Genomic DNA, 21,552 nt, shown 5'->3' with positions numbered 1-21,552 from the left:
AAGGACTGCCTCTTATTGGACTCTCTTCTTTCCCTTGCTTTGAAATTAATATGTTCTTCTTGGAAGGATCTGAGGCCTTCCATCATATAAGTGGTGGAATTTGATCTGCTTGACTTATAAATATGAATACTATTATGCTAAGAAAAATAATCAATAGGTAAATTTATTTGCAAATGGTCTGCACTAAAAGCATATTTATCTGTACCTCTAAAAGCTAAATGGATTTATCACTTGTGTATCTTGTCAAATCTTATGTAATGACATTTCCCTTCATAATTTGTTTTGTTTATTGTGATTTTACTTATCTCATGACTTATAGTCATTTAATTGTAAGAATTGTTTGTATTGAAAATTTCAATAAATAAACAAAGACTAAAAAAAAAAAAAGAATTGCCATACTGGGACAGACCAAAGGTCCATCAAGCCCAGTATCATGTTTCCAACAGTAGCCAACCCAGGTCCCAAGTACCTAGCAACATCCCAAGTAGTAAAACAGATATTATGCTGCTTATCCTAGGAAGTAGTGGATTTCCCCAAGCCTGGAAGAAAACAAAGTTCATGAGATGATAGAGAATCATAAAGTTCACAAAAAGGAGGAAGCTGAAGTAGCTCCCTTGATTTTACCAAGGAAAGTCATGATATTGCTAGCTGAAGAGAAAATTTCTACTATTGAAGAGTGTGAGGAACATATAGATTGTGAGCAGGAAGCAGGGCTGGATGAATACCCTGAAAGAGTAAAGAATGCTCTGAAAATGAGAAGGAGGAAAGCCTGAAAGAAACTAGGAAGTATAAATGGAAGAAAATTGTGCTGAAGGGAAGCTCAAAAGGGAAAATGTATTTTCTGATCAAAAAGAAATGATAAAAGAGAAAAGATGTGCCAGATAAAACCAGGACATTCAAGACACATATAAAGATAGTTCCTGCTCTGAATGTAACCAGGATTTTAAAGTAGAGAAAAAAATGTATCTCTGAGCTGTACATGTCACCCTTAGAATTCTGGACAGCACAGATCTCTCTCAGGAATTGGTCTAAAACTGCATGGAGGACAGTTGAGAGGGTGTACTGATAGAGATAGGTAACAGAGTGTTTGTTCTTGTGAAATTTGTCTTTTAAAGATAGATTTTCACTTTAGTGATTTAGTTTAAACTGAGATTTGTCTAATTTGAAATGAAAGATTAGTTTTGTGTTGTGATAGGTGACATGGCTGCCAAAGATATTTTAGAAATCTCATTTTTGGTAAGGTAATTTACGTTTGTGGTAAATGTATTAATAAAACTTAGATATACTGTACTCTATTAATATGCTTTTGAGCAGTAGTAATGTTAAAGAAATTTGACTGAAGAAAACAATGTTTCTTGGTAAGTAACTTGGTCAGAGGTTTCCTTTAAAATTTAGTGTAAAGTTTCCTCTCTGTAAGAACCAGGTGAAATTAAAAAGTGTTTGAGAAAAGGATAGTCTTTATTCCTTTCTTGAATTTTCCAGTGTCCTTTTCTAGCTTTAATTCCTTTGGAAGGTCATCCCACCACATTGGGGTCATTACCAATAACATTGATCTTTTTGGACATAGACATGCATTTCCTTTCTGACCTAGACCTGCCCCTTACCATATGCATGCTTTTGAGTGAAGTGTATACCCAGCTTTGGAAAATTGGGATTTAGATGTTTAGACCAGTGTTTTTCAACCTTTTTACACCTATGGACTGGCAGAAATTAAAGAATTATTCTGTGGACCGGCATCAGTCCATGGACCAGCGGTTGAAGAACACTGGGTTAAGTTGTGGGCCAGACCCCGCTCATCTCTACCCAATCTCCACCCCAGACACCGCCCCATAATAGTACTAATTGCACCTTGCACATCTCATGCCTCATCTGGAAGCCTTCCCTCTGATATTGCAATGTCAGAGAGAAGGCTTCCGGTTCAGGCGCAGGATGCCCATAGGAGCCACTGCCCATGGCTTTGTGCACTGAATCAGTTAGGAAGAGGGAGCTGCCTCAAAGATAACGCCGCATCGATCGCACCGTGGACCAGCGGTTGAAGAACACTGTTTTGGGCCTGATGCACATGCTGGCCCTGTGGACCGGCAGGAAATTTCTGTGGACCGGCACTGGTCCATGGACCGGTGGTTGAAGAACACTGGTTTAGACAATACAGTATAAATGTCTTAGAGGGGCATAATCCAAAAATATGTCTAAGTCCGTTTTGGGCATAAGTTGCCCAAAGTCGACAGCATTTAAAGTCCATTCTCGAAAAATACGGCCAAATTTTTATTTTTTTTTTTTTGAGAATCATCTACATGTACATCCAGCCATTTGATCATCCAGACCGCTAAGTCTTTATACCCCATTCTTGTCCCAAAAAAATTGTCCAAGTCGAAAACGGCTAGAACAAGACCTTTTGGACGTGGGAGGGGGTCAGCAAAGTGATGGACTGGACACCCAGACATGGCAACAGAGTAGTGGGGCACCTTACAGGGCACTGCTGTGAACGTCACAAAAAGGATGCCACAACTCCCTTATAGGTCATGGTGAGCACCCCAAAACCTACTAGACCCAACTGTCTACTACCCAATAGTCCTTATGGCTGAAGGTGCCACCTATATGGCAGTACAATAGGGTTTGGGTGGGTTTTGGTGGGTGCACATGTTTCACCATGAATGCAGTGGTTAGAGTGGCTTATGGGCCTGGGTCCTGCTCTCTATGGTTCACCAGCCCACCCCCAGACTACTTAAGCCACCTCTGTGCAGCTCTAATAGGCTTTCCTATGCCAGATGCTGATTTTCTGGAGGCAGGTATATACATTTTTATTCCAATTTTTATGGTGTGTGTGGGGTGTCAGTGATAACTGGGGGAGTGTGGGGGATCTGTACTTTGTATCTGCAGTGGTTATCTGGTCACTTTGGATACCTACATGGCACGTACACCTGTTTTTAGATTACCTAAGTCACTACATATAAGTTCCATCTAGACCAGGGGTGTCCAACCTTTTGGCTTCCCTGAGCCACATTGGCCGAAAAAAATGTTTCTGGGGCCACGCAAATGCTGCAAGACAGAGGAGGGAGCCGGCAAGACGGTAAACACCTGGGGGCAACAGAGGAAAACACTGCTTCACCCTCGATTGGGGCTGCATAAAATACTTCACAGGGCCGCATGTGGCCCTCGGGCCGCAGGTTGGACACCCCTGGTCTAGGCAGTCTTGTTAAGTTCACGTTCAATTTATTTAATATACCGCAAATATAAAACCAGAAGGCAAATCTAAGCAGTTTACAATAAAAAATGTAATATTTGCAGTACGACTAAATGTAGACCGGCCCACATCCTGCCCAAATTCTGACCTTACCACTCCTCCTAATATGCCCCTTTCAGCTCTGGGTGTACAGCAGCATTGAAAAGACCTAAGCTGTTTTTAGATATGTCTAAGTTATCGGCATTTTTTGATCGTCCAAGTACCGATTTAGGCGGGTTTTTAGATGTATTTTTAAAAAAAATTATGAGCCCCTGTCTCTGCAACGGCCTTGTCCTCCCTGACTGCTCCTTTTGCCCCTCTATTTTCTAAGGGTCCAGTTGACTTCCTTTTAGACTTCTTGCTTCAAATGGATCTGAAAAAGCTTTTGTTACAAGTTTTTGCCTCTATGGCAACCTTTCTTTCACATTCTCTGTATGCCTTCCTTATCAGAGCTTTGCATTTAACTTGTCAATGCTTATACCATTTCCTATAGAATAAACCCACAATAATTAAATATCCATTAATGTAATCACTAAGTCAATTCAACCGGTCCAATCAAAATTACCCATAAGTCACTCTACTTAAAAAGAATCAAATCTTTTTTTCTAAGTACAAGGTAATCTTTTCTATTCATCAATCGCTACTCTACAAAAGTCTTTACTGTCATTCAGATTTTAATTGAACACGTTGCTAAAAGTAAGCCAGTTGATAACATTGTAAGCTCAGTTTTAGTCATCAAGTTAAGAAAAGGAATGTCCAAATCAGGATGTTACCAATTGTGACTGAGTTCAAAGAAGTGTGGGATGAACACAGAGGATCTAGAATCAGAAAATAATATTAAAAATTGAACTAAGGCTAGTACTGGGCAGACTTGCACGGTCTGTGATTGTATATGGCCATTTGGTGGAGGATGGACTGGGGAGGGCTTCAATGGCTGGGAGGGTGTAGATGGACTGGAGTAGGTTTTAAAAAGAGATTTCGGCAGTAGGAACCCAAGCACAGTACCGGGTAGAGCTTTAGATTCTTGCCCAGAAATAGCTAAGAAGAAAAAATTAAAAAATTTAAATTGAATCAGGTTGGGCAGACTGGATGGACCATTCGGTTCTTTATCTGCCGTCATCTACTATGCTATGTTATGGCATTGAAAGGATATAAACTATACAGAAGAGATAGGATTGGGCAAAAAGGGGGAGGTATTGCCCTGTACGTCCAAGAAGAAATAGAATCTATTAGAGAAGGGGAGATGGAAGCAAATGGTAAACTAGAGTCCCTCTGGATAAAGATTCCCGGACAAAAAGAAGCAGACATAAAAATTGGCCTCTATTATTGACCCCCGGGACAGATTGAGGAAACAGACAAAGAAATGATGGAGGAAATCAACCGTGGATGTAAATCAGGAAATGTAACGATCATGGGGGACTTCAACTTTCCGGGGATAAACTGGAAACTGGCAACGTCAATCTGCGGCAGGGAGATAAAATTCCTGGAAACGATAGGAGATTGCTTCCTTGAACAAATGGTGGGAGAACCGACAAGAGGAAATGTAATCCTGGACTTGGTCATGAATGGCATTACTGGAAGGACAACAGATGTAGAAGTTGCGGCCCCTCTGGGGACAAGTGATCACAATATGATCAATTTTTCCATTGGCATCGGAAAAGGGAAACCAATCAAAACTAAAGCCACAACCTTTAACTTCAAAAAAGGGAATTATGATAGCATGAGAACCATGGTTAGAAAACGGCTCAAGAAGGGGAAGGCACAAATCCAAACAGTTGATCAAGCATGGTCTCTTCTGAAAAACACCATCATAGAAGCACAGAATCTTTACATACCGAAGATATCCAAAGGAAGGCGAAAAAAGGTCAAAGGAGAACCAGCTTGGTTATCCAAAGAGGTGAAGGATGCAGTGCGGGAAAAGAGGAAATCGTTTAAAAGATGGAAACGAGAAAAAACGACGGAGGCCTGGAACTGTCACACGATCGACCAGAAAAAGTGTCATATAGTGGTAAGAGACGCCAAAAAAGTCTATGAAGAAAAGATAGCGAAAGAAGCCAAAAACTTTAAGCCCTTTTTTAGATATATAAAAGGAAAGAAACCAGCAAGAGAGGCAGTGGGCCCTCTCGACGACCAAGGAAGGAAAGGGTCAATTAAAGAATACAAACAGGTTGCCGATAGGTTAAATTCATTTTTTGCCTCTGTCTTCACAAATGAGGACACTGCAACAATGCCAGAAACAGGGAGGATATTCACCGGAGGCATAGAGGAAAGCCTCGCAACAGTAAATGTGGAGTTGGACATGATATACTTTCAGATTGACAAACTAAAGAATGACAAATCCCCTGGACCGGACGGAATTCACCCGAGAGTATTAAAGGAACTTAAGGTGGAAATTGGGGAACTATTACAATCCTTAGCTAACATGTCAATTAGAACCGGGCAAATACCAGATGACTGGAGGATAGCAAATGTCATCCCAATTTTCAAGAAAGGATCAAGAGGTGAACCGGGAAACTACAGACCTGTGAGTCTCACATCGGTCCCTGGGAAGATAATTGAATCAATAATTAAAGATAACATTGTACAACATCTGGAAGATCATAACCTAATAAGAGCTAGTCAACACGGCTTCAGGAAAGGGAAGTCATGTTTGACAAATTTACTTCAATTCTTTGAGAAGGTGAACAAACACATGGATAGTGGACATCCAGTGGACATAATTTACTTGGACTTCCAGAAAGCATTTGACAAGGTCCCGCATGCAAGGCTTATGAGTAAATTCTAAGTCATGGAATAGGAGTTGAAGTGCACAGATGGATCGGCAAATGGTTAGAGAACAGAAGGCAGAGAGTAAGCATAAATGGGAAATTCTCGGACTGGGAGAAGGTGACTAGCGGCGTGCCCCAGGGCTCTGTTCTTGGGCCCATCTTGTTCAATATTTTTATAAATGACCTGGAAGAGGAGACAACATGCAGTATAATCAAGTTTGCAGATGATACAAAACTATGTCGGGTGGTTGGCTTTCAAAGGGACTGCGAGGATCTTCAGAAGGATCTGAACCAGCTGGAAAAGTGGGCGATAAAGTGGCAGATGAATTTTAACGCTGACAAATGCAAGGTAATGCATCTGGGAAAGAAAAACAAAGAACACGAATATAGGATATTGGGTGTGACATTAGCCAAATGCGAACAAGAAAGGGATTTGGGGGTACTGATAGATAGAACCCTAAAACCATCGGCTCAATGCGCGGCGGCGGCGAGGAAAGCAAACAGGATGTTGGGCATGATTAAGAAGGGGATCATGAGTAGATCGGAAGACGTCATAATGCCACTTTATAGAGCAATGGTCAGACCACACTTAGAATACTGTGTCCAACACTGGTCTCCATACCTTAAGAAGGATATAACTCTGCTGGAGAATGTGCAGAGGCGAGCCACGAAACTTGTCAGAGGTATGGAGAATTTGAGCTACAAAGAACGTCTCAGAAAACTGGGACTGTTCACCCTCGAAAAGAGAAGACTGTGAGGAGATTTGATAGAGACTTTTAAAATATTAAAAGGATTTGATAAAATTGACCAGGAAGCAGCTTTACTGACATTTTCAGATGTGACACGGACAAGAGGTCATAGCCTGAAACTGAGCGGCAGCAGGTTCAGGACAAATGTAGGAAAGTTCTGTTTCACACAGAGTGGTGGGTGCTTGGAATGCTCTCCCGGAGGAGGTTGTGGCAGAGACTACTGTTCTGGGTTTCAAGCGCAAGTTGGATTCACACCTTCTTGCAAATCACATCGGGGGATACAGGAAATCCGGGTCTTCAATAAGGAGCACCTAACTGGGCCTCCGCGTGTGCGGATCGCCGGACTAGATGGACCTAGGTCTGATCCGGCGAAGGCGTTTCTTATGTTCTTATGTTATAATTTTCTGTATGTTTTACAAAAGCCTCACTGAACATGGAACCTTTTGTCTTTTCACAGTGCATACTATTATGCTTCTAAATGCAGGATAGTTTTATAAAAAGCCTTTTAAGCATATATAACAGGTTTTGGACTAGATACAGTAAATGGCACCCAAATTTGAGCACCAAAAAATAAGCACTGAGCCCTATTCTGCCACTTTCAAGTTGGGTGCCATTTACAGAATAGCACCGATCACTGGGATCCATGTTCACCTTTGGGTACAAGGAATTACACCAACTGTTATCTGATGTAAACCCTTGCACATAAATTAGGTACAGAACTTTAGTGAATGCCCCTGACCCGTGCATGCCCCTCCCATAGCCACACCCCCTTTTCAATTGCATGCTAAAAGATTTACACACACATCTTTATAGAATAGCGCCTAGTAAGATGCACACATAAATTTAAATTGGTGCCAATTTAATAATTGATTGTTACCATTCAATTATTCAAGCTAATTGGCTCATTACTCAATTAAATTGCATGCATGTCCAAATTTGCATGTGCCACTTTGATTGCCATACATAGAATCTGGTGGTTTATGTGCAAACAATTCTTATATAAACTGTATACAGTACATGTATTTTATAAAGTGTGTATGTATACTGTAACCAAACTTAAACTATGCCTACGAAAGGTCCACATACATGTATGTTCTTTCAGTATGTGTACTTATATGAGCATATATACCGATAACTGTTATAACAGCCATTGTTTATACTCGGAAAATACTTTAATAAATTACCCCAGATATGAGAGTTCAGACTTCTCTCTCTGCCAGTAGTATGATTGCATATTAGAGAATGATATGGGGACAAATTTGTCCCTTTTCCCACAGGAACTCAATTTCCTCCTCCTGTCCCCGCGAGTTTTGTCGCTGGCCCTGTCCCTACCCTATTCCTGTAAGCTCTGCCTTAACTGCACAAGCCTTGAACACTTATGATTTTAAAGTGTTTGAGGCTTGTGTAGATGAGGATAGAGCATGCAGAAATGGAGCAGGGACATGAAAATAACTCGCGGGGACAGGACGGAAAAATGAGTTCCCTCGGGGACAGAGAACAATTTGGCCCTGTGCATATCATCGATAAGTTAGAGACTTTTGCATTATTCAAGAATTTGAGAACATAACCATCTAGTTGTAGAATAGAAAAAAATCAGGGCTTCTTAAGTGATAAAGAATTAGGAGGATAACGGAATAATTTCATTGCCTCACATTGCTTGATGTACTATACTGTATAAAGATGGATTGATAAGTAGTTCCCATAGCATTTTGCTGGTGGTTTGATACACAGCATCATTACCAAAAGAAAGGACCAAATAATAGCAGAAGACAAACTATTGGGCTGGTTTTTTCACTACCATTTTTTAAAGGAAAGCTTGTCTTTGATGAGATATAGCTGCAGGCTATCTCCTTACATTTTATGTTGGCTACCTTTGCCAGCCATTCATTACTAGTGCTGAACTCTGTTTTAATTCACACTTTCCTACTAATCAATTAGAGCGTTTACCATTAATCAGATATTCTGACAGTGTCAATAATTCTCTTCCCGTTTTATGGGGATTATGCATGTTATCAAGCTAGTAATAAGGGATTTTAAGAACACTGTTTTCACAATTCATTGAGCAGTTGAAAAAAGTAAAGATTTCATTTATGTTTGGCTGATAATTCCCATTTGTTGTAAAATAAAATTTAAACATTTGCTTGTGCATTCATAAATGCAAGCACTAGTATTTTAAAAGCAAGAAAGTAAATTTCCTAGTTTTTCAGATGACCATTGTATACATGAAAATGTAATTATGCTAGAAAGAGCAGTTTAATTAGAATTGACACTAGAGAACAAAAGTTAATTTTCTACTTCACTGCTATTGCTCCCACTCCAGCAATTTTTTCTTCCTTTGAATTTTTTTTCCTTGTTTAGTGATATAGTATCACTCCATAGATACATGCAGGCACAATTTTTTGAAATAATAAAAGCTGTTTAGTTTTTCTTTTTATAAAAAAAAGATTTACTCTCATTTGACATACAGTTGTTCCAGTGATACCTAGAGCAGTAAATTACTACAGGAATTACATAAATTCATTTTTGCAAGCAGTACAGATAAAAGAGAATAACATTTAACTGGACATTTGCAGTTAAGATGGTTAAGTTACTGTATTGGTGGTGATGATGATAGCTAGTTTCAATTATCTTTTTATGACAGTTATACTAACATTTAATTGTTTCTCATCAAGTATAAGAAGAAAAGACGCTTTTTGAGTTCCACATGTCACTTAGTTGTCTATAGCATTGTTTGAGTTCTTTTTTTCTCATCCTTTTTGCAGCAATGAGTTGTGTCATTCCCTCATGATCAGCACTTTTGTTGTCTTTGTTTTTTTGCTGTACCTCAGAAGTCCATCTTTTCTTTCATCTTCTCTCCATTCATGCATGAGGAACAGTTGTGCTCTGTTGTGGGGATGTTCCGCTGGATTTCAAACAGTAGGGTGTCTTTTTATTCTCTTCTGAGTAATACAATGGGGCTGAATATCTGTAGCAGAATGCACACTCTAATATGCCATGCTATTTTGTTTCTTAGTAGTCAATAAAAATGCCACATTTAGACTCGAGTCCTTGGCTAGCTATGAGCTGTTTGCCTTTCAGTGTTCAGTATAAATCTGTTTGTTTGCATCTGATTGTGAAATATAATCCTCAATATTAAATTCAGGCATAGAATCAACAAGCATTTAGGAAAAGATGTGACTGGTGGTAGAGAATTTTCACACTAGAAGATTTGGCAGTCAGCATCAGCCATGATAACAGCATGAAAACTGCTGCCAGATCTAATTAATGGGGACTAAACCAGAAAAAACAAACCTGTGACTGGAATTGAGTTTTGGCACAAGTTTGCACATTTTTACATAGAAACTTGACTATTCATTTAGAAAATTGAAGCTTATGGTGCTTGAACACACTTAGGGCCTGATTTACTAAGACTTCTCCCCCATTCTTAGTTTAAAAAATAATATAAAAAGGCTCTTAGGTTTTATGAAGCCTTTTTTGTATGTTTATTCACTTAAATGTTGAACTGGTTTACAGTTACCATCCTAAATATACAAAGATATCTTAACTACCCTCTGTTCTTATATTCAAGAGTAATCTTCAAAATCCTTCCTAATGAGGTGATAAAAGAAAAAAAGTCAAACAAGTGGTACTAATGTACCTCTGTAGGATGTGTCACTGAGGTCACTTACCACTAGGATATTCATTTATAAAGGGATTATTGGGGTAGCTCAATCAAGCATTTCATTAAGAGACTATGATAATTCCTTCTGTTTTGTATTGTGCTATAGATACATTCATTATGTTTGTGATACTTTCTTCTTATTTATTATTGGAGCTTAAAGTTCTTTATATTTCATGCCGAACATTAGCATTTATTGGGCTTACTGTAGTCAGGTAAAAAACAAAGTTGTGAGCTAAAGTTCTTTAATCTTTGACTAGCATAGCTTTCCATTTAGGTTTTTTGTTGCTTCATGCCTTGGAGTAGGGAAGGTATTTGGTGCAGATTTCTTTAATATAAGTTAGTTTTGTTCAAAAGGTTGAAAATATAGATTTAATATAATTCATTGTTTAGCACAGAAGCTACATTTAAATAGAAAACTTGAACCCTCTGGTAAAAACAACAACAAAAAACTTGGCAAATTTTTGGTAATTTTTCTTCAATACGTTATCCAATTCTTTGTACACTGACCTGCAATCTCTGATTATTTTAGGGGCAAATTACTCTGTGAAAAGTTTTGCTGACACACATATACAGATATGCCCATGTATGCTGATCTTGTTATATCTGTGAATGAGGATAAGCAGGAGACATTATGGCCCTGATTCTCCAAAAGTGCGTCCCTATTTTAGGCAGCTGTAGGCGTCCTACAGCTGTCTAATCAGCCAATTGGGATGCACGTTTTTTTAAAAAAATGCTCCCCAGGCAGGCCGCCTATATTGAAGGCGAGGCCCGCAAGACACCTAGGCCCTGATTCTGTATAGGACGCCCAGGAGAGGCGTTCTATTCAGAATCGGCCTAAACTAAACCCCGATTCTGTAAACCAGCGTCCATGTTACAGACGCGGGTTAGAGAATCGGGTTAGATTAGACACGGCCCGCTACACTTATTGCGGCAAGGGATCTCTCTGCCGTGATAAGTATAGCGGGCCGCGGCCTGTCCGATCGCTGGCAGGAAGGGTGCCCAATCCCTCCCGACACTACCGACCGCCCCCCTCCCGACATTACCGATCTACCCCCCCCCGACAATATCGATCGCGGGCAGGAGGGTGCCCAATCCCTCCTGCCCGAAGACACCCCCCCCCCCGGCACTAACAACCCCCAAACCTCCACTCCACCAAACCTGTTCTTACGGTGAGATGGGTCTTGCACGTCCAGCCGGCAGGCAATCCTGGTCGAAATGAGGCGGGCCCACCCCTTCCCGGCCCATCCCGCCGAAGCCTAAGGCCTGATTGGCCCAGGCTCTAGAAGCCTGGACCAATCAGGCCTTAGGCATAGCGGGTCCGCCCATCCCCACTTAATCTAAGGCCTGATTAGAGCCTGGGCCAATCAGGCCTTAGGCTTCGGTGGGAGGGGGCGGGCCCGCCTCATTTCGACCAGGCTTGCCTGCCGGCTGGACGTGCAAGACCCATCTCGCCGTAAGAACAGATTTGGTGGAGTGGAGGTTTGGGGGTTGTTAGCGCCGGGAGGGGGGTGCGTCTTCGGGCAGGAGTGATTGGGCACCCTCCTGCCCGCGATCAATATTGTCGGGGGGGGGGGGGTAGATCGGTAATGTCGGGGGGGGGGCGGTCGGTAGTGTCGGTTGGGTGCGTCTTCGGGCAGGAGGGATTGGGCACCCTTCCTGCCAGCGATCGGACAGGCCGCGGCCCACTATACTTATCGCGGCAGAGAGATCCCTTGCCGCGATAAGTATAGCGGCCGCGTCTACTTACAATGTAGACCAGCATTTTGCTGGCCTACATTTTAAGCTTCTCCTCTACTAGGGAGACGCGTAGGGTCGCCTAGGTTCAGCCTAAGGCCTGCCTAAGGCCCTTAGATGAGCTTAGGCATCTTGCGGGTCTCCCTAGGCTCCCGGAGGCGCCTTCAGGCCTGCCTGGGGAGCATTTTTTTTAAAAAAACGTGCATCCTGATTGGCTGATTAGACAGCTGTAGGACGCCTACAGCTGCCTAAAATTGGGACGGCACTTTGAAGAATCAGGGCCCTATGAGGGTAAATTTTTAACAGAGCACTTAATTTAAGAGGGCAAGTTGGTGCCTACATAGGCACTATTTTATAAAGATATATTTATTTATTTTTCTATAATGTTTTCCCAAGGGAGCTCAGAATGGTTTACATGAATTTATTCAGGTACTCAAACATTTTTCCTTGTCTATCCCAGTAGGCTTAAAACTAAACTAAACTAAACTAAAACTAAATCAGTGCTTATATTTCAACCAAATGCTCAATATAATAAAAAAAAAAATGAATAAAAATATAAAAAATTAATAAAGAATTAAATGATTAAAGTGTGCTCAGTGCTCCTACTCACTGTTCAACTTGGAATAGACCAATGAGCAAAGGAACCATCATCACTACACTTTGTTCCCTTGAGTGATATTGCTTATTATTACTACTACTACTATCCATTCAATCGTATCCGACTCTTGGATACTCTGTAGGCCAGCCCTCTCCATGGATACTCTGCTTAATATACACTTATATATGTATTGTTAGTAAATATGTATAAAATTGGAAAAATTGGGACAGGTTAAACTATAGTTTTTGGTGGGAATCCTTGTGCCAAACTTATAAATGTGAACGGATGAGTGCAATACAATTGGGACATTATAAGAAATTCAAGGAGGTTTGGGACCCATTGACAACGTTTTGTAAAGATTGATTATTAATTTTAGCCCTTTGATTATACACTTCCAGGATGGGTGGGTGGGAGGGGGGAAGGGATATGCCTTTAATTTATTATTTTATTGCAATTTTGTTTATCTTGATCATTTGTGTTACTCTTGATTGTCTTTATGTTGTGTGAAAGGGTGGGTGGGTGGGAAGGGATATATATTTATTATATCATTATATCATTTGAAGGAATTAAGTGCTGTTTATTTGTACATTGTTTAGTAATATGTCGCACTTGATGTTGGCTTTTAAAATGAATAAAGATATTTAAAAAAAATAAAAACAAGCTAGGCATTGCAATTCTTGCATTGTACTATACACTTTAACAATATAATTCTAAGTACTAAAATTTTCTTTCTGCACACTTTTCTTTTTCGCTGTCATTTGCCACATCACACTGAAGCAAGTGCTAAAATTTTCTCTCTGTATTCTTTTCTCCGACGCTGCTGTTTGCCCAAACATGCTGAAAAAAACCCATGCTGGATGACATAATTTAAGGGGAGGAGCCATCAACAAAAATCATGACTAACCAAAGTCGCAAATATGGAGGGAGAAGTGTATATGAATTGATAATATTATAAATATTGTTGGCGGCTCACCATTCGAGTTTTCAAGGAAAGAGTAAGCGTTGATAAACTATTGGTAGGAGGGAGAGGGCTTTCCTCCTGGCGATTTTTCTTCAGAAGATACAGGGGTGTCAGTGATGTCAGGGGAAATGTCAGTGATGTTGGGATTGTTAGTGATATGTGGGGGAATGTTGATGATGGCAGAAGGGTGATGTTGAATCATGTTGGTGTGATGTTGGGGGGTGTCGATTGATGTCAGGGGGAGTCCATGGATGTCGTGGAATGTTGGAGGGAGGGGGTGAAGGGATGGAGGACAGCAGCTCTCTGTGAAGGGGGGGGGCTGGGAGGATCGGTGGATGGGGAGAGGGAGGGAGAGAGGAATCACGGTTCTCCCTACCAGTTCAGCTGATCCTGATAGAGGAATCCCCGTTCAGCTGACCCGGCAGGAACCCACAAAACCAGTCTAGCTGATCGGGATTCCTTTGCCATGATCAGCTGATGGCAAGCCTTTCGGACAAGGTAGTTGGGTTTCACATCCAAAAAGCTAGCTTTTTTGCATTTTTCATGTGGACGTCTTTATATTAGAGAATGGGCAAAAAAGATAAACATACTAGGGACCAAAATGTGTAGATAGGTGATTCTCAAAAGAAAAAGAAAGATGTCCTGATGTTTTGAAAATGGGCCTTTTCTCTAATGGATTTCTGGACGTCTTTCCCAAGATGTCCATACTCAAACTTAGACATCCTATTGAAAATGCCTCTCAGCTCATATGTACAGAGTTGGGCAGTAATATATTAATAAGCAATATATTACTGATAATATATTATTTTTAAAAGTAATGAGTAACTGTGATATATAAGTGAACAACACAAAAGTACCAACCTGTATCACATAGCAACAAAGGAAGAACCAAAACAAAGATTGGTGCTGTGGAATTGATGTTCTTGGTGTAAAAAATTATTTATTCATTAAAAAATAAAATTAAAAGTATCCACAACAAGTTTAAAAATGTATCCAAGCAGAGCAGGTGATATGAAGTCAAAGAACAATAACATCCAATCAAAATATGACCTGCATCATTTTCAGTAATGAGTAATATAATGACTGGAAGATGTACTGAGCCAAATCGACAAGTTAAAAAGTGATAAATTGCCAGGACCGGATGGTATACATCTCAGGGTACTAAAAGAACTCAAACATGAATTTGATGACCTGCTGTTAGTGATCTGTAACCTATCGCTAAAATCGTCTAAAGTACCTGAAGATTGGAGGGTGGCCAATGTTACGCCAATTTTTAAAAAGGGCTCCAGGGGAGATCCGGGAAATTACAGACCGGTAAGCCTCACTTCAGTGCTGGGCAAAATGGTAGAAATGATTATAAAAAAAAAATTGTGGAACATGATTTAATGAGATGGAGTCAGCATGGGTTCAGGCGAGCGAGATCTTGTCTCACAAATTTGCTTGACTTCTTTGAAGGTGTAAATAAACATGTGAATAAAGGTGAGCAGGTTGTCAAGCTCCTAAGTTATTTGTACTTGTACCCTTACCTCTCATGTATGGCCTTCTACTTAATTCCTGTTAACCGCATTGAACTTTATGGTGTATTGCGGTATACAATAAAATTTTATGTTATGTTATTGTGCCAAAGTTGTTACAATGAGGTACCAATTTCCATTTATGCAGAAGGCACTAGAGTCAGTGCTAACTCAGCTCCCCATTGAGCAAGCACTTACTCTGTAACCACTAAGCACCTAAGTCCTTTAGAGAATCGTGCCTCTAAACATACCTACATTAGAGTTGGACGCCTATCTTTTGTAGAACTACGCCTAAGAAGATAAGGGCCTATCATCTAATTAATTATTTTTTTCAATTGTGAGCTGGTTAAAGCATATAATTGAAGCTAATTTACTAATTAAGTTAGGCGCCTATTTATGCGTCTATTTTTAGGTGCCTCTTCTAGAATTCCCCCCTTACGTTAAGTAGAGGTATTCCAATTATGAGGTTGGGGGAGGGTCTTCCATCTATACCCCTAATGTTGAAAATTTGGCTGTATGGATGGTCCATTGCTTGTGTGAAGTACTGTTCCATGGTCTCCTGCTGTGCTTGTAGTTAATCCGTCATACACTTAAGGCCAGCCTCCAATGCCATGGTTCTATGGGAAAGTAAAAACAACAACCATGTGGCTCACCAATGATTAGGCCCCTCAAGCAGCCTCCCCAGTGTAGGTACCCATTTCCATATCAGCTAGGAACAGTGACACAACTCCATTGGTTGCTGAGACGGTAGCCATGTTTGCTTGGTTCAGATCTGCAGGAATTAATTGAAAAAACACCATCTACATATGAAAAGAGTCATTCCCCAGGTCTGAGAATGATCAAATTTAGTGTGGTCATAAAGATGTTGTATAATAGTGGTGAGATAGGAGATCCTTGCGGTATACCGCATGGTAGAGACCTGTAGTCAGAGAAAATCTATCTTTTAATACTCTGTAATATCTTTTTGGCTTTTGTATCTCAGAAATATTGTACATGGTGAACAGCCAAAGTAAATGTAAGAGCATAAATCCTCTGGGGTACCTTTCAAAGCAGAAAGACTTTTAATTTTGAAAATTCACTGAAGCATGCATGGGGAAAGTGTGCATGTTCTTTTTTCTATGTGCACAGTTATAAAAATATCCTATTTAAGACCTATACAACAATAGTTTTGTTGCATTGCTTCTAAGGCTGTGTGTTATATCAGCAAAGTAGGTGAAAGTTAAGAAATCTATCCACCTGATTTTGGAAAAGCCAATCAATATGCATTTTGTTTGAAAAGCCCAAGCATCCAGGAGATGGTTTTCTAGTTAATTCTTCATATTTTCTTTCTTGAGATAAAATGTTTCTTTTTCTATTATGTATAAATAATGTAATAAATTTCAAAAGAATGAAATTTTAAAAATATACTAAAGCCATACTTTAAAATAATAAATTAATTGAAACAAGCATGGAGGTTAAAATATCTTGCAGGAGATAAATTGAAGGAATGAATCATGAAATATACATTTTCCCCCCAATTCTTTATATGGTGACTAAGGTTGTACATGCACACCGGTGCTGATGTGTGTACATAACTTCATTTGCAAAAGCTTAAAAATGGGAAAAAAAACCAGATACAGACTTTAGCATGGCTTCTACTTAATTGCAAATGGAGGTGTGCAGCTGCACAATGCTGACATCATTGTGAGATCATCAAGGTGCACCTACAAGGTAGAATGCCACAATTAAAATGTGTGCTGGGATTTGAACCCATAACCTTTGAAATTTAAGCACAGGGTTTTACCTGGTGAACCACAGCTGCTTCCTTTGCGTTGTGGGGGTTCCTATCATGAGAGCTTAGTGATCCTAGTCATGTGAAGGTGAATATACCCGAGAAGATAATAGCTTAGCAGTTCCCTAAATATCATATCAGATGTGAGGAAGAAAGATATTAGTGGAAGCTGCTGTGCCTCAAAGGGTAAAAGCCCTGTTCCCATCTTCCAGAGGTCATAGGTTCAAATCCCAGCACACATATTAATTGTGACATTCTACCTTGCAGGTGCACCTTGATGATATCATAATGAGGTCAGTATTGTGCCACTGCACACCTCCATTTGCAATGAAGTAGAAGCCACGCTAAGGTCTGTATCTGTTTTTTTCTGCTTTTACCCTTTTGTAAATGAAGTTTTGTATGCAATCTATATATTTTTTCATGTGCATTCCTTGCTTTCAGTAATGAGCTGATTGGAGTACTGTTTAGTCAGATAAAAAGGGTAGCTATTTAACAAAAAACCTAAAGCTGTAGTTTTTTTCATAAGCTCTGCTTCAATTAATGAATGCTTTCCTCTAATTAGCAAATAACATTGTCCACAAAAATAGAAGGCTTTGCATGCAATATATCTGTTTTGATGTACCCTGTTTATGTGGTGCCTTATTAAATATATTTTGAGCTTAATAAAGCACAAATAAAAACCCAGAGAGCTATTTAGCAGATCACATTAAGGATGTCCAAACAGTGCCTAAGTTCTGTCCATAGAACTCAGATCTATTTGAAGCCCAAACTAAGCTCAAAAGTAGAACTGGTTTTCATTCGCCTACAATGTAGGCATCAGATGGATGCCCTAGGTCGCTCAGCATTATGTAAATGAATAAAAGGACGTCTATATTGAAGCCTTGCCCAAACCATGCCCATTCCACGCCCACGCCTATTCAGTTAGGCATTAGTTTTATAAATGGGCGTCCATGAAATTATGAACGTGTCTACAAAGTGACGTCCACATCCTTTGGATGCTTAAGTGCTAATTATCGCTCATTCAGGCTCTTAAATGGCTTATTATCCACTTAGTTTGGACACCTAAGTCACACTGAGCGTTAGGTATGATTTAGGCACCGTTTATAGAATCAGGGCCTAAGTGTAATTCTAATAGGTACACACATTTTGTACAATCACGCTAAGCACTATTCTAGTCAGCACTGATTTTGGGTGCTATATATAGAATCAAGCCCTTTATAGCTACAGTAAAAAAAACCTAAATTTCATGTTAACTTGCTATTTCTACAAACTATAGTTAATATTTATTGTCACACTATAAAGCATTTTCTAAGCTAGCGCTCTCACCAATACAATTTTATATTAATTAATAGCTTTTCTTTCTCATTATTATTCATATTCTTGGTAGCAAAATAAAATTTCTATAAATATCAGATAAAAGAAAGACTACATTTGAGCAAAATAATCACACAGATTCATGGGTGCAAGGAACAGTGGAAGTATAGCTCATTTACGGCTTCTTTTATCAAAATGCGGTAGAGCCTTTTACCACGGGCCAGCGAAGTAAATGCTCGGATGCTCATTCAGTTCATAAGAGCATCGTAGTATTTACCTCACCAGCCCATGGTAAAAAGCTCAACAGCAATTTGATAAAAGGAGCTCCTAGCTGTGTTCTCGTGTCAGGCTTTTAAAAAAATATATTTATAATGATGTAACAAAAATAAGCTAATTAAATTGGAGCTATTTATAAATGATCAGTCTTTGTGTAGGTGGCAAAATGGTATTTGCCATAATTTTATTTATATGCCACTATGGATGTTTTTAAGTTCTTCATTTTACATCTGATTATAAATGCCTATGACAGATCACACAGGGCTCCTTTTACAAAGGTGCGCTAGCGTTTTTAACTCACGCACCGGATTAGTGCGTGCTAGCTGAAAATCTGCCGCCTGCTCAAAAGGAGGCAGTAGCGGCTAGCACACATGGCAATTTAGCGCACGCTATTCTGCACGTTAAGGCCCTAGCGCGGCTTTGTAAAAGAAGCACACAGTGATTTTGTGCCAATAGCTTCTCAATGAAAGTTGGTCCCAGCCCTGACTTCCATGCAAATCTTAATATTCCGCCTGATGCTTACCCAGGCAAAAACAGGGCCAGCCCCAACACATTCATTCAGTTGACATCATGGGAGGGAAATCTGTCAGACGTGTGTGACGAGAGGGATGGGAAAATGAGAAGTGGAGGTATTGCAAGCAGTAGAAAACTTTGGGGTGGGAATTGGAGTGAAAGGTGGAACTGGGAAGGAAGGAAAAGGCTGGAGAGATTTTCAGGCTTTATAATGGAGAAGTTCTGTGCAAAAGACTACAAATAAACAATGCAGAATTTTCAAATATTTTATGCAGAAATTTCAAAAATTATCTTTACTGTTCTGATCTGGAATTTTTAGAAAAGAATGTTATAATGCCTCTGTATCACTCCATGGTGCAACCTCATCTGGAGTATTGCATTCAATTCCGGTCATCTTATCGAAAAAAAAGATATAGCGGAATTAGAAAAGGTTCAAAGAAAAGCAACCAAGATGATAAAGGAGATGGAACTCCTCTCACATGAGATAAGAATATAGAGGTTAGGGCTCCTCAGCTTGGAACAGAGATGGCTGAAGGGAGATATGATTGAAGTCTATGAAATCCTGAGTAGTATAGAATGGGTACAAGTAGTTCGATTTTTTACTCCATCAAAATTTACAAAGCCTCTCAATGAAATTACAGGGAAATACTTTTATGTTTAAATTATTTTTTTTGAGCCAAAGGCAAAGTACAAAAAACAAGCAGACAGCCAACGGAACAGGGCTCAAAAAAAAGAACAAGTGTTACACTAATTCAAGAACACCACACCCCTCCCCTACCCCCTTTCCGGAGTCCCTGCCGCCACTGATCAAAATGAACAGTATACTGGAAAACACAGACTAAAGAGCAGCAATAGGGATACAACACAACCAACAGTTCAGAATACGACTCCTAGCCACAGAAGTCATAGTGTTCCAGAAGGACTCCCAGGTGGCTGTGAAACGCAGGGAAATATTTTTAAAACAAATAGGAGGGATATATTTTTTTCATTCAGAGAATAGTTAAGCTCTGGAACGCATTGCCAGAGGATGTGGTAAAAGTAGTTAATGCAGCTGGCTTTAAAAAAAGGTTTGGATAAATTCCTGGAGAAAAAGTTCATAGTCTGCTATTGAGATAGACATGAGGCAGCCACTGTTTGCCCTGGATTTGATAGCATGGAATGTTGCTACTATTTGGGTTTTTGCCAGGCATTTGTGACCTGGATTGGCCACCATGAAGACAAAAACAACACCGGTTACAGAATCTCCCCCCCCCCCACAACGATCCAGGCAGGAGGGTGCCCAAGCCCTCCTGCCATGTCAAACCGCGACCCCCCCCTCCTGACAATATCGGGGCAAGAGGGAGCTCAAGCCCTCTTGCCCCGCCGACTCCCCGACACGATCGGGGCAAGAGGGAGCTCAAGCCCTTTTGCCCCCCCGACTCCCCGACACGATCGGGGCAAGAGGGAGCCCAAGCCCTCTTGACCCGCCGACTCCCCAACTCTCCGACAATATTGGGCCAGGAGGGAGCCCAAGCCCTCCTGGCCCTGGCGACCCCCCCCCACTAGTTGTTCGGGCCAGGAGGGAGCCCAAGTCCTCCTGGCCCTGGCGACCCTCCCCCGCTAGTTGTTTGGGCCAGGAGGGAGCCCAAACTCTCCTGGCCACGGCGACCCCCTGGCCGACCCCCCACGACACCCCCACCCCCCTTCCCCGTACCTTTGTTTAGTTGGCCGGACAGACGGGAGCCAAACCTGTCTGTCCGGCAGGCAGCCAACGACGGAATGAGGCTGGATTGACCCATCCGTCCCAAAGCCCCGCCTACTGTTGGGGCCTAAGGCGCCTGGGCCAATCAGAATAGGCCCGGGAGCCTTAGGCCCCTCCTGGGGGCGGGGCCTTGGGCACATAGTTGGGTTGGGCCCATGTGCCTCAGGCCCAACCCCCAGGAGGGGCCTAAGGCTCCCGGGCCTATTCTGATTGGCCCAGGCGCCTTAGGCCCCACCAGTAAGCGGGGCTTTGGGACAGATGGGCCAATCCGGCCTCATTCCGTCGTTGGCTGCCTGCCGGACAGGCAGGTTTGGCTCCCGTCTGTCCGGCCAACTACACAAAGGTACGGAGAAGGGGGGTGGGGGTGTCGTGGGGGTCAGCCAGGGAGGGTCGCGGGTCGGCTGGGGGGGTGGTCGGAGGTTCTTGGGGGGGCAGTCGTTGGGGGGAGGGGGGTTTGCGTCGAGGGCAGGAGGGCCTGGGATCCCTCCTGCCCGTAATGTAGTGTGGGGTGGGGGTAGGGGGTCGCCGTGGCCAGGAGGGTTTGGGCTCCCTCCTGGCCCGAACAACTAGCGGGGGGGGGGGGGGTCATCAGGGCCAGGAGGACTTGGGCTTCCTCCTGGCTCGAACAACTAGCGGGGGGGGGGGGGGGATCGCCAGGGCCAGGAGGAGGGCTTAAATGGCTAGGTGGGTGTAGATGGGCTGGAGTCTGTTTTGATGGAGATTTTGGCA

At 41.4% G+C, this 21,552-nt stretch overlaps 1 protein-coding gene across 3 annotated transcripts in view; it reads left to right on the top strand.

The window, feature by feature from the left end:
- CLYBL (citramalyl-CoA lyase) overlaps positions 1–21,552 on the top strand; it is a 623,747-nt gene that overhangs the window by 224,728 nt on the left and 377,467 nt on the right. Inside the window, exon 1 of one of the 3 annotated variants that reach the window (XM_033949756.1) lies at positions 17,253–17,272. The exons of the other annotated variants lie outside the window; for them this stretch is intronic. Within the exon in view, the coding sequence (XP_033805647.1) occupies positions 17,268–17,272 (5 nt within the window). The 5' untranslated portion in view covers positions 17,253–17,267. Of the gene's footprint in view, positions 1–17,252; positions 17,273–21,552 lie in introns of those variants that run through there. 3 annotated transcript variants of the gene reach the window in all.

Source organism: Geotrypetes seraphini, chromosome 6 (assembly GCF_902459505.1).
Source record: "Geotrypetes seraphini chromosome 6, aGeoSer1.1, whole genome shotgun sequence".
NCBI lineage: Eukaryota > Metazoa > Chordata > Amphibia > Gymnophiona > Dermophiidae > Geotrypetes > Geotrypetes seraphini.
Note: the sequence above shows the minus strand (reverse complement) of the source record. Positions and strands in the feature narration are given on the sequence as shown.